The 14,160-nt window shown below is 37.3% G+C and overlaps 1 protein-coding gene across 2 annotated transcripts; it reads right to left on the minus strand.

The window, feature by feature from the left end:
• Nucleotides 1-210: 210 nt before the first annotated feature.
• LOC133981866 (type-2 ice-structuring protein-like) lies at nucleotides 211-2,049 on the minus strand. 2 transcript variants are annotated; one of them, XM_062420730.1, is made up of 6 exons: nucleotides 1,921-2,049; nucleotides 1,674-1,770; nucleotides 1,432-1,559; nucleotides 1,135-1,269; nucleotides 941-1,052; nucleotides 211-551 (listed from the first exon to the last, which is right to left on the minus strand). In XM_062420730.1, the coding sequence occupies exons 2-6, from the start codon at nucleotides 1,726-1,728 to the stop codon at nucleotides 475-477; spliced, it is 507 nt and encodes a 168-aa protein (XP_062276714.1). In that variant the 5' UTR covers nucleotides 1,729-1,770; nucleotides 1,921-2,049; the 3' UTR covers nucleotides 211-474. The 2 variants fall into 2 exon arrangements, with proteins under 2 accessions (XP_062276714.1, XP_062276722.1); XM_062420738.1 differs by lacking the exon at nucleotides 1,921-2,049 and having other exon boundaries at nucleotides 1,674-1,846.
• Nucleotides 2,050-14,160: the final 12,111 nt, after the last annotated feature.

Here is a 14,160-nt window from a genome sequence, read left to right on the forward strand (position 1 = left end):
GATCCTGTCAGTCAAGTAGTCCAAATGAAAGTGAAACACAACCGATTTAGTTTATTATTTAGATCTTATTGGAGCTGTATGTCCATGACATTTTAAGTAATGCTGCAATATGTGTGTTACTGTGGCGTACATATTGACCTGAAAGTGTGCATGATGGAAGACAGTCACACTCAGACAAACAGTGGACTCATAGATGTACAGACCAGCCTGTTTCAGTACTTGAACTTTTAATTTTGGAATACAAGAAAGGATTTTGTTTTTCTATGAGGATAATAAAGCATTTGTTTTATAACTATTAAAGCTCCTCTTAGTTTCCTGTGGACATGGAACATATCTGCTGTAGTCAAATAATTACAGTTGAGATATGAGATGTAGACATTAGGGCTGCTGATGTAAACACAGCTGTGTATGCAAACATTCATGCAATCACTCCTCCACTGTGTGCGCGAGTTGGATGCATGTCTATGCGTTGACTTAGGATACAATGGGCTTTTTGACACACATCGATGGAAGTGAAGTTGAACACTTTGTGTCATGCCAGCATTTGTTATCTGTAAAAACCAAAAAACAAATAATTAATTTTAGAATTGATGAGGCCAACCGCATTCCATAACCTCGGACAGACAGAGAATACCATTGAGAAATATTGACTTTTTTAATATGTATTGTAGACTAATTAAACTGAATGCGTCAATATTCAAGCAGGTTTCACATTAAAGAGAAGTATGCTTAATGTGAACTGAAGACAAATGTGATTAAAGGAAAAAATAAATTAAAAAACATGTTGCTGTCAAGTGACATGAGTTAGTCTAAACAGCACGCTTCATTTAGGCTATAACTGTTTCTGTTATTCAACACATGATTTTACTGTGAAAACATTTCTCAGCACATCTGCCATTCATCAGTTAACCTTTCACTTCATAATTGTGTTGTGATTTACCTCCATAATTGATCTGCAGACAGCACTGCCCTTTTTTAAAACCATGGGGGTCTCCTTCACACCATGTTTTGTACTCGAAAGGTGTATTGTCAGCCCAGAACCAATCATCCTCCTAGACAGCAGGATAAAATAGATGTCTTCAGTAAGATAATTTAGAGCAGAAAACTTTATTCATCTGCGTCATGATACATTACCTCTTCACAATTTGAGCCTCCAATCCATGTGTTTGTATCCTGTGTAGTGATTTCCATTATAAGGCCCTGAATGCTTTGGTACTCCTCAAGGCTGTGTATCGATGCAAGGTTTGCATTCAAGGACTGACAGTTTTTCTTAAGGTTAAGACAGACACACATACAGACTAAGTGACATTGCAAGAACACTAAAGTCACAATTAGTAGCAATACACCAATTAAAAGGGAGTTGACAATTTACCAAAATGTGCAAGTAAACACTGCCAGGATTTCAGAATTATTTTAATCCATTATGATTACCTGAGCCTCGGCCCAACTCAAGTTTCTTGCAACATATTGGAAACAGTGACCATCATACTCAGTCCAATTTTTAGGACAAGGCACTGGTCCGAAGCTTGAGCCAGTGACATCTGAAATGCTGTTGATGTCTTTTGAAGACAAACAAGAGGAAAGAGTGATATATCGATATGATTTCAAAGCTCTAAGAAGCACATCGTACAGTATTTCTTTTGGAATGACACACACAAAGCCCAAACACTCACTATTTGCTCTAGTCAGAGCCATCATGGTGAACATAAGTAGAGATGTGGTCAGCATCCTTCAAATGAATATTATGCAGATGTCAAAGATGATGTTTATCTTCAAAAGGACAAGACAAAAACATTGAAAATAATCACAAGAGTGTGGACGAATATTTGATGACTTAGACATTCTCCAGGTTGAAAGAGACAATATGATGAGGGGTAGCAGAAAAAAAGAGGTAGCGAGGTGGAGGTGGGTATTGCAAACCTGCAGGAGAAATGTCTTCTCTTCCTTCTAGGCAGCGTCAACCTGCAGACTCGTCTTCCTGTGGAGATACTGAAAGAGAGAAAAACCTACTCTTATACTCTCATTGATTTTTTGTGCTTCTAAATCAACAAATCAAAGGGCACCCTATCAAACAGCTGCTTTAAGAGCAAATACAGTATCGTATTGAATCCGAGAAAGCCTGTCACATGATCATTTCCAATAAAAGCTCTGTAATGCAGCCAATAATTTATACTTTACTCCATTAAAATGTGTCTGACACATTATTAATTAGTTAATAAATGCTTAGATCTGGTGATGACTAGATAATACTCTTATTTTTGGAACATACTTACTGGATTTTGGGTTTATCACTCCACTGAGAATCCCATTGTTGAAGCACATCCTCCTTCACTATTTTATTAAATATAAATACTATAACAGACCCATTGTAAGAGACAGTGACTGCTTTTAAATTAAAGGCATTTTTATTTTGCTGCATGTTTTATATTACTGTATGTATTTGAAATCTTAGAAAATATGATACATCAGCTATTTTGCAGCAGAGAATCAGTTGGATGCAGTTCTTTTGAACAGAAAACTTATAGACTTGTCACCGTGGGAGTAAATACTAAAATGAATGAAGGCTGAATTCCATTTAGCTGTTCCACTTTCAGGGTTCCGTGCTGGCTCGCTGTCACTGTCATGGCTTACTGGAACAAGATTCTTAGAGTAGGATGCCAGAAGTAACTGGCCAAATATTCTTAGAGATATTTGTCCCTCTTTTTGGTGTTGTGACTTGTTATTAGCTGCTAGGAGATGGTCTTCAGCAATGGGAGGGAGTGATGTGCACTGATGAGCTTATCAAAATATACCATTTCAACCAGAGCATAGCGATGGATCTTGTCAACTCCTAGATCCACCACTGATATCAACAAAAATGTAATATTTTGATAGACCTTGTGCTCAAGGCAAAAGAGGGTACATGCTCTCCCCATGAAAAAGGCGGTTCCCAGAACATACAGAAAAACAGAAAATGCAACTCTGAAAGAAAGATAATTTGGGTTTGTCAAACCCAACAGTTTGTAACATTAGAAGAAGTGGCCTGCAGTTGACTCAGTGCCTGAACACTAACTCCAACCACTGGAGGGCGAACTGGGATAGCTTTAATATGAGGTAACATATTAAAGGCCCATACCTGTTACATTTGGCCAATATGACCATTTTATGTCAAGAAATACATTTTTTTCCATCCGTATACAATATTAAACTAAGCTAAGGAAGTATACAGAGCAAAAAACATCAACAAAGCAGTTGTGTTTGCCTCCTCATTCATGAGCAGTAGGGCATTGCAGAAGCAAAATCCCATCTCGTGGATGCAGAGCGCTAAAGCAGTGCACACAAACATTCTATAATGCCATAGTACTTCCCAGTTTATATGCTACACTGAATTACACAAGCTCAAAATAAACAGCACCAGAAAATGTACTCTGACCTGTCAAAGACCTACTAAACTTCCAGTAAGTTCCTTAACCTTACAAAAGCCAGAGAGAGATTAACCCATGCAGTGCATCATTGGCTGGTTAAGTGATATTTAGTAGATCAGACTTGGAGAAATATCCTAGATGTTTTGTGAAAGTAAATCATGACAAAGTGTGTGGATATATTCATATAAATGAAGGAAAACTGTCTTCCTGTTGTGTAAATTTCTAAATTCTGCCCCAACAACAGGTAGCCTATAAAACAATCATATGTATCTCTCGATATCAATCAATCTTTATTTGTATAGCGCCAAATCACAACAAAGTTATCTCAAGGCACTTTACACATAGAGCAGGTTCTAAACCGTACTCTTCAGGTTTTAATTTTAAAGAGACCCAACATTCCCACATGAGCAAGCACTTAGCGACAATGGCAAGAAAAAACTCCCTTTTAACAGGAAGAAACCTCAGGCAGAACCAGACTCAAAGTAGTAGTCTTTCATCGTAGGCCAACATATGAAATTGTGTTGCCATGGCTACTGTATGATCAGTGAACTAAGTGAGCTGTCATCACTTAAGGTGACTCACATGTTTGGCTATTTATAGATTTGAACTACAATATCCTTCAGTTTTGCCAGTATTTCTTTTCATCTCAATTAACGGCGGAAAATTGTCAATGCGCCAGGCGCATGGCCCAAAGGTGTTGGACTCAAGTCCCCTCATTAATCATAGGCGTGTTTTGGGCGTAACACGCTGTAAACCAATCAGAGTGTCATCTCCCATTCCCTTTAAAAGCCAGGAGCTCTGTCACTTTGGTGGATTGCAATTATAATGGCGCATTTGCCAAGCAATGCGTTTCGAGAATAAAACATGAGTTACTTTTGCTGAAAAGAAAGTTGGCTGATGAGCTGCTAGCCCGACATTTAATTCATACAAATGAAGAATATGGAGTTATAACCAGTGTTTGGCACGTTACTTTGAAAAAGTAATTAATTATAGTTACTCATTACTTCTCCCAAAAAGTAACTGAGTTAGTAACTGAGTTAGATCAATGTCAAAGTAATTAATTACCAGGAAAAGTTTGGTCTAATAAGCAGCAACACAGATCTATCAGGACGCTTTGCTGTAACAGGCTGCATTGATAGTCACACAAACAAACACGCACGCACGCGCACGCGCAGTCACTCTCTACAGCGCACTGGTGCTCGCTCCAGATTCCGGGAGATTGAGTCTCATTTGCGTCCTACTCTGTCTTTGGTTTTGCCTTAAGTACAGCCAGTCTTTGGCAGAGAGACAGAGAGAAACGCCTGTTCGAGTGAAAACCGCTTCAGTCAGGTCTGAAGAAGTAACGCCGCATTTTTTTGGCAGTAACGGTAACGGCGTTGTAACGGGGGAAACAGTAATTAATTTGATTACTCGTTACTGAAAAAAAGTAACGCCGTTAGTAACACCGTTTATTTATAACGCCGTAACCAGTGATGAGTGTAGAGGTTTGTGTCGTTATACTGCAGCAGCCTGGTGTCATCAGCTGATTTAATAAACAGTGAGTGGCTGTGCGTAAATGGCACTGCGCTCTGTGCAGCATCTCAGAGGCTGCAGACTTATCAACATATCAGTCCTACAGTATAAACAACTGTGAATAACAGACACTGTAAGAATCACCCACATTCATTAACAGATTAATACAGATGTTTTAACCACAGATGTTCAGATGATTTCTTGTTGATAAAATCACAGTCGTGGTTCTGAGATCCATTTTCCACAAAAACACCAACAACTCACTCTGTGCTGCATATTTTCGCGTCTCCTCCTATCAGGTCACCTTGCATGCAGCTGCACACCATACAGACATCGTAGTGCTGTATTGTCATTTATTTATCTTTTGATAACACGGCAAACACGGTAAACACGGCAGGGTTTTAATTGTTTAAAGTATCTAAACCTGATCTATCTCATCTCAAGAATATATGTTAAATATTGTTCAAAACCTGTTTTAATCATGTTAACCTTTCATACAGTTCTCCAAGGTACACCTCATTTTGAGACCAACACGTCTATGGGCACACAGACCGGTACAAGTGCATTTGCTATTTAGACAACACAGGCGCAGGGCGAGAACATGACAACCCTAAGAGTGCAAGTGCTTTATTCCAAACCTATAGGTAATTTCTATTTTATCTATCCAGTCAAACCTCTGCACCACCATACTCTTTGCCCAGTTGACACTTTCTTTGGTGTGCGGTGCAATGAAGTCATCAGGCCTGCAATGGCAAACTCCACCGGAGGGCAATGAAAACAAGGTGACTCAGGTGGTCAGAGGAGCCATGTGGTAGTCTCTTACTATCAAGCTGCACTCCATCATCCCTATGGCCACACGCAACAGAGAAAGACATGGAAAGAAGAGGGAGTTAGAAAAAAAATTAGAGAGTAGTTATTTATGCAGGTGGCAATACATTTTGTCAAGAAATATACTACTGTGTTAGGCCTGCTCTATGAAAAACTTAATCGTCAAGCAGTCTTTCTGCTCTCAATTTGATTTTTCGTTTATTTATTTTTGTTTTCTTTAATTTGGCCAATATTCCATAGTTTCATACTTTATCATATCGTGTTTGAGTCTTGTTCATTTCATGTTTCTTAGACTTGCTATACACTGAGAAGAACTCACAAATTAAAATAACCTTGTTCACCCGATTCACCAGGATTTTTCTGTAACAACTGGGTGTTCTGTAAAAAAGATATATGCTGTTAGCCCCATTAGCATCATTTGGTGTATAATTAGGTGAGCAGAGGGACAGTGAATTGTGTGTTCATCATTGCATTATGTTAATTTTCTTATTCTTTATAGCATTAATTTTAGACACTTTGTAGTTGCACCCAGAGGGAATGAGCATTAATGAATCTTTCACCACGGCTCTCAAAGATTTCAACTGAATAAGTGTGTGTGTGTGTGTGTGTGTGTGTGTGTGTGTGTGTGTGTGTGTGTGTGTTGGTGTGTGTGTATGTGTGTGTGTGTGTGTGTGTTTGTGTGTGTGTGTGTGTGTGTGTGTGTGTGTGTGTGTGTGTGTGTGTGTGTGTATGTGTGTGTGTGTGTGTGTTTGTGTGTGTGTGTGTGTGTGTGTGTGTGTGTGTGTGTGTGTGTGTGTGTGTGTGTGTGTGTGTGTGTGTGTGTGTGTGAGTGTGTGAGTGTGTGTGTGTGAGTCTGAGCAATTTATATGCATTCATGTTCTGAATGTGAGAAACATCATTTGTAGAGCATACATTTGCAAACAAATAGACTTACAGGAAATATCTATGCACAGATAATCATGTTGTGAGTTTACAGTTTAAACATTGCATACTCAAATGTGATTGAGGGTGCTTTGACGGCTATGGTGAGTTTGCAGATTTGACACATTTAATGCAAAATCCCCAAGCCATAGTTGCAGCAGTCATACTGGGGTCAGCAGACGAGGCAGCTTCTGTGTTTATCTCAAGGTTTGGCTGCATGAAGCTTCAGGGGTGAGACATAAAAGTCTCCATGTACACTTGAAGTTTGTCACCATATGGTTAGTTTTAGCTTCTCAACCTACCTCTGCCATGCAGTGAGGGTTGAATTATTATCATATTAATCCATTGAGGATGACACAAAGAGTTAACTTGCAAAAACAGATAATGGCCAGTGATACTTCCTGGAGTGCAAACACACACAAAAAACAGATTTATGATAATAAATACAAAAGAAACCCTTACATATTCCTTACTAATTCAGTATTTCAATTCAATAAGATGTAGGGAATGAGAAAAAGAGGCACATGTGAGATGAAAACAGTACTGCTGCCCATTCTGTCCATATATTTATATCACTGTGCAGTTCAACTGTTTAATGTGGTGGTTTTTTAAAGCATCACTTTATTTGCTTCATGAGCTCAGTTTATTGGGTAAGCTATGACAAACATGTCACAGGGTTTGTGAGATTCAAGTGGACAAAATCCACATTGAATCTATTTTTTGAGCTGTACACATATCCACATAAACTCTCGTTGACATGGTTACTGTGGGGACATGCTGTCATTTAATTACATGGGTATCCTGACCCAAATTATCTCTTTTTAATTCTAAGGTCTGTCAAAAGTGATCTGCACTTGAGCTAATTGTCCATCTGTCTTTGAGTGCTGGTGATATTTTTACTGCTGCAAAATTGTAAGCTGCCCGTGGAAAGGAATTTCATGTGACACTGATGAATCTGAAAAAAAAAACACCCATCTGATTGTATCTTGGACAAGCAGGCAGACTGGCTATTAGCTAATTGGAGCTGAGGACTATATTGTGTGACATTACAGGATAATCACATGATCACACATTACCCTGAATGGGTTGGGGGAGATTTGCATGAGTCATATATTTGCAGGGCTATCCAAGCAAAGCTAAATGGACAAAGAGCAGAAAACGGAGTGCTCAGTGAGAGGTCATGAGCAGTAACAGTCTGAAAATCAAGTCAAAGAGAAATGAAAACACTCAACACTGCAGACTATGTCATGACAGTGATTCCTATACAGTAACATCATCATCATGTGCTTCAAGGGCCTCTGTGACATAAAAAAGATAATTCAGAGATTCAATTGTTATTTATTTTTAGTGGATAATTAGGTTGTTTCGCTGTGCTTCAGCCTCAAGCTGAGGTAGTTGGTGCTTGGCCCTTACCTGTAGGGTCTAATGATTGGTCAAAACATAGTTTAACATTGTAATACTATAGTAACACTTACTTTTAACATTTGGCACATTTCACTATGACAGCAAACCCTAATGTGTCAACACCATGTGTCAATAATACAACAGATTAGGAAATCATTTTTTACTACAAAGCAACAGCAGGAAATCATTTTAACCTGAATAAATGGATCTCATTAATAGATTGCATAGATTTATTTAGCAGTCCAACAGGCTATCATGACAACATCACTGTATAAAGATCCAGCAAATGTATAAAAGTTCTTAACTTAATCTGACTGTTGTTTGGTGCCGGGCAGGTGACATTAGAGCTGTGTTTGTTGAAAACAGATGCGATGCTGGTGAGAGCAGTGAGACTCAACCAAAATAATATGGTGGCAATTGAAATAAAACAATGGCAAACAATGGCAGCTTTAAATGTATACTACAATGTAATGATGACTGTTTAGACAAACTGGGTATTATTCCTTTACTGTTTTATTTATTATTATATTTGTGTATGATTATATTGTATTTTAATAACTGTACAGCACTTTGGTTCAACTGAGGTTGTTTTTGAATGTGCTTTATAAATAAAGTTTGACTTGACTTGACTTGAGTTAACATGGATATATTACCATTCACTATACCTTAAAATAGCGGATTTGGACACGCCCCAAAGGCACTTGCGCCACGCGATTCACACTGTGCTCTATAGATCGTTAAAATGGGGCTCATAGTGTCTCTATTTCATGTGGGGAAAACTAAAATACTAGAAGCAATACACCTGGCTGAGGAGACTTCATGCTGGCTAAGGATCAATGTCCCGCTGTTTACATACATGTCCATTTTGCATTATTGAATATGTTATTATATACTATAATTGCAATGAAATGATTCATTGTCTGAAAATCAAATTAAGGAAAATTGAAACTTGCTTTGGACTGTATCATTCACTGCAGTTTAAGAGGAGTTTGCCTTTGAGGATTCTGCATCTATATGTACAATAAATACATACATACATGCATGTTAATTAGTTATCTAATTCGTCACAGTTATCATGTCTGGTTTTATTGTATCAAGCTTTTGGTTTTGTTTTGTTTGGTTTATTTTAAATATCTCCACATATGGTGTGTGATGTGCTTTTTAAAAACTGAGATTGTAAAGGTGGTAACCAGAGCCTGTGTTAACATGATGTTGTGGGTATAATGTTTACCATGTTCATCATCTTAATTCATGCTAACATTTGATAATTAGTACTGAACTCAAAGTACCGCTGAACTTGATGGGAATGTCATTAGTTTTGCAGGTATTCTGTATTGGACAGATTCAAAATTAACCAAAGTTATGATTTATTCTGAAGGGGATATGAAACATGAACATATAAAATACATAAATATGAAAATGTTATGGCAATGTATCCAATAATTGGTGGCACATTTCAACTCAAGACATGAATGTGAACCTCACAGTGACGCCTGAGGAAAAGTCTGCGGTTTTAGACATGAGGTTTCATCCTCTGGACACCTTGGATATATGTACAAGATTTCAAGGCAATCTGTCTAATATGGAAATGGAGGGTATTTTTTGGGACATTTTGGAAAATGGGACTTAAAGCACTTATCTGAAATAATATATAAAATAGAGGAAGTATTTGCAGTGAACAATCCAGTCATACCTGGATGATTGTGGTGTCTATGTTGTCATTCCAAGCAGATCTTATCCCAAGATTGTTGCATTTCTATAAAACCAAGAGGCCCACCAGGGAAAAACAGAGCTCCCTGTGAGTCAACACAAATAATGAACCACTGGTGGTAGTGGTGCTTCAAGGGCATGGTAGCATTTTAAATAACTTTATATACTTAATAAAGATACATTTGGATTGTAATCTTTGCATGCAGAAATATAAACAGATTATATATTTTCCTCCACCAGCTGAGTCATTGAGCATTTGGGATGAAAAAAAGCATGTTGCCACACGTACCAGTGAGAGGACTTAATATGATAAATAAAGTTAAATTGATTTGAATAATGTACTTAAGTTTGATTAATACATTAATCAGTGTGAAGCCTCATAAGCCCAACTAATGCACAGTATAATACCCTAAAACAGGGTTTAACTACTCTGGAAAGTCTGTCTCTATCCATCTCAATGATTGCTGAAAAGTTATTTTACACCGATTATGTTACAAAGTAATCTACCAGGAATGTGTGTTTCTACATATTTTATTGGCTCATGAAGTGCATTATCAGATGATGTTGGACTGTGTTAGAGCATAAGATGAGTCAAAGTTGTTTGCTGTGTGGTCCATGTTTTTGCAAGAACACCTCTTAATCAGGACCTCTGGGTTTAGACTTTTAAAGCTGTACAAATATTGGCTCAAGCATGTGTTTAGCTGGTACTATCTGTTTGTCTTTTAGCAATTTAAACAATATAAAACCACTTGCATGACACTTTGTAAAAAGCTCCATTGCAAGGTACAACTATCAGGAGTACAATAACACTCAAATTTACAACATCAGGGTGCTTGAGACAGAATTTCATTAACACCTAAATTTGATGCAGTATTAAATGGGCAGAGCAAATTGCCATTGATCAAATGTAGTGGCTACATACCTAATGACTAAAATACTTATAATTAGCTACACTTTGAAAGGGCATATCTCATATCCCTTTTCAGCTATAGTAACCTGAGCACATCACCTCATAAAACCCAATGTTTTGATCCTTCCTCATCATATAGTCTTTCTATACTATACATATATTAATTATATCATGGAAGACTTCAGTTATCTCTGTCATTAATGAATTTTCATTTGAAGTTCTGTCAGTTCAGTTTGTCACTGGAAAGAAGACTGTTAGGGTAGAGTGTAGAATTTAGGATGATAATATAAGAGCTTGTATCTTGAGGATTTAGTATCAATATTGTGCAAGAAAATGATGCAAGGCAACCATGGTGACAGCTTAGCTTGTTTTGTATGAACTTGAAGAGCACTGGATGCAAATTCAAGGTTTATATAAACTAAAATATATCATTTATAATATCAATATAAACTCTGTGTTTTTTTCAACATGTACAAAATTGTGTCTGGCTAGAAGAGGTTTGAGTATGGTCTAAGACTGTGTGCATTAGGAACAAAAGTGTAATATAATCATGTCTTCAAATGCACACCTCTTCTTGACAAATGGCCATTTAATGCATCATTAATGAATGCATATTTGCTTTTTTCCCATTTAGCATTAATTAAATAGTTCAAAAGCTTTTCTTTCCTGTTAATTTGAAGCTCAAACACAAGACTGGGTATTCAGTATTCAAGGGCTTGTGATGAATGAAGCCGGAAGACCAGGGTGACAAATAACAACATGTTTTAGGTCAGCATGTTCCCTTCCTTACTGGCCATGAGTTGAACACCACTTAACTATCTATTCTGAAGTGCAACCAGGGAAATTAATCCATCTCGGTGAATCACACCGGGTCCTACTACCAGGACATCACAAAAGATCCCTTATTATTAGATTAATAATGTGGAAATGTCTCGGTTTCTTAATATGAAGTGTAAACGTTGTTTTCTATTTGTCACCTGATTAATGACATCACCTGGTGAAGTTTGTTCAGTTCGATAAAAAATAGTTTTCTACTATTTAGAAGCCGTACAGGGAGTCAGAGCACTACTGTCGAGTCCTAGACATCTTTCATTGTGTCTTTGTTACAGTTATCAACCTTGTAAGTCTGTTTATGAAGACATCCATCACTGCACAGAACAACTGTTGCTAAACATAATATTCATATCCATAAACAGGAGACAGTCTTCTCACAGTGACTCACCATGCATTGTACTTAAGTAGCCTACTTGAACAATGCAGCCATAGCTACTTTCTACCAGAGCTCTTATAGTGTGATAAGAGCTGATTCAAAGCTTAGTTTGAATCAGCCCAGGATTTGTCTGCCAACCATCATCTCCAAGCAAACACTCAACTTCATATATGTAGAGGTATATGTTACCAGATAAATCCCCCGATTTTGTTCCTTATGTTCTGTTCATAGAACACATTTGAAAAAGAGAGAGACAGATGTAAGCAGGTAAAAGTGGTAAAACACTACATACAAATAGAGGTATTTAGTATTTACATGTCATTAAGCAGATATAAAATGGTGTACAAATGACAATAAATACATATAATAAATGAAAAGATAATTATGCAAAATATAGATGGGCACAATATTCACAAATCCAACTTTTATACTCATATGCCAATAAAATCCCAAATCACACCCAGAATCATACAACCTTAGCCTCATCAGATGTTATTTAAAAAAAAAAAAAAAAGGTTTACCTCACCAAATCTTAACTTGACACCATTAATAAATATGCACCAAGTTTTGAAGGACTCTGTCTTAGGTATACACTGCTCCCCCTCCAGTACACAACTTCAGATTTGATTTCAGTTTACAAAGCAAATGAAATGGACTACAGGTCCGTCTCTGCAACTTTTTCAAAGGACTGTTGTATTAAAAGTTGGACTCATTTCACACATCAGTAGTTTGATGATTGCAGTCAATCTTTCATATAATATTCAAATGCGACAACAATGCTGCTATGCATATGAGATGTACCTGAATTATTGTGTAGAGGACCACAGTGACCGTGGAGCTTGGGTCAGTCTCATCATTTGACATCAGTAATCTTCGAAAGAGTCAGGAGACGTGGGAGGACGTGTCTCTCTGGTGGGAGTCCTCCCCACTGCTCGGGGCTTTTTCACATGAGCACATTGATGAGATTTGCCTTAAGAGGGTGGTTTCATTGCAGCTGCTTGTTTCAAAAGACAAAGCAAGGCAATGATTTGTGTGGAGATTGCTACAATTTGACCAAATCTATCATTTGCCCCTGAGAACATCAATGCTCTATAATCCAGAGCAGTGCAGTTAACCTGTACATGCTGATTTAAATGCACTGCTTTATAGGTGTGAGTGGAAATGGGGGAAAACTAGAAGTACAGTGTTTTGCTGAATACAGTGTATTCACAGGGCTTAAGACTTACATATTTACATATCTCTAAATGTATTAGTTACATTGTATAACAGTGGTTCCCAAACTGTGAGTTGGGTCCCCCACAAGGTATATTAGATGATAAACAAAATAGAAAAGCAGAAAAAGAATTTATGCTACACAAAGGTATACGTTTATTTTTTCCTAATTATGTTTCCAGTTTCCAAAATGTTTTTTTTAAAAAGTCTAAATTGCTGTATTAGTCAGTATTATACTATCACAGTTGGTGATTGCAGTTTGACAAAATAAATGGGTATTTTATAATTGTTCCATGTCAACTGTTTCAAGAGAACAGCAACACATTTTTAAGAGGCAATAGAAAATGATTACTGATTGGAATGAGAGTTGCCTTCATCAGGCAGGAGTGTTTACTTCAATAAATGGATATTGATAAGAGGACCATGCTGTATGAATCTGGATAATGAGTCAGGCATTAACACTTTGCCATAACAGATTACTGTAGAGAATGAAGCAGTCTCAGAGCAAATCATCACTTAGTCATGCAATAAATGACAGTCGCCATCATTATTATGATAAAAGAAAGGGTTTAGCGCAATATATAAATGAAATACTGTAATGCTTTAGGTACAGAGACAGTTAAGAATGCTTTTTTACAGCACACACCAAAATTAATTTTGTGGTAATTCCATTGCATTTGTGGTGTGTAGATTTTGCTTGCAGCTGAGATTTCCTTTCCTTCTGAAAGGAAAAAAAAGTCCAACTGTCTGACAGCTACAATCTATCACTCCTGCTAAGCCCTTACTTTATTTCAATTTCTCACACTGCATGACCATGTAATGGACCTTTGATTATGTAATTATGGCCTGGTGGTGGCCCTCACTCTTTACTTTTTTTTCTTTTTGCATTTCTCAGACTGGAATGGATAAGGAGGAATGTGCAATGAGTAGTTGAAAGACTGCTTTAATTAATCCCTGTCACCTCTCCTCCTCACCGTGACATTTGTTCAACTTTCAGTGAAATATTACCATGGAAACAATCTAGGAGATTTACTCGTTTATGAAATATT

Source organism: Scomber scombrus, chromosome 1, assembly GCF_963691925.1.
Source record: "Scomber scombrus chromosome 1, fScoSco1.1, whole genome shotgun sequence".
NCBI classification, from domain to species: domain Eukaryota; kingdom Metazoa; phylum Chordata; class Actinopteri; order Scombriformes; family Scombridae; genus Scomber; species Scomber scombrus.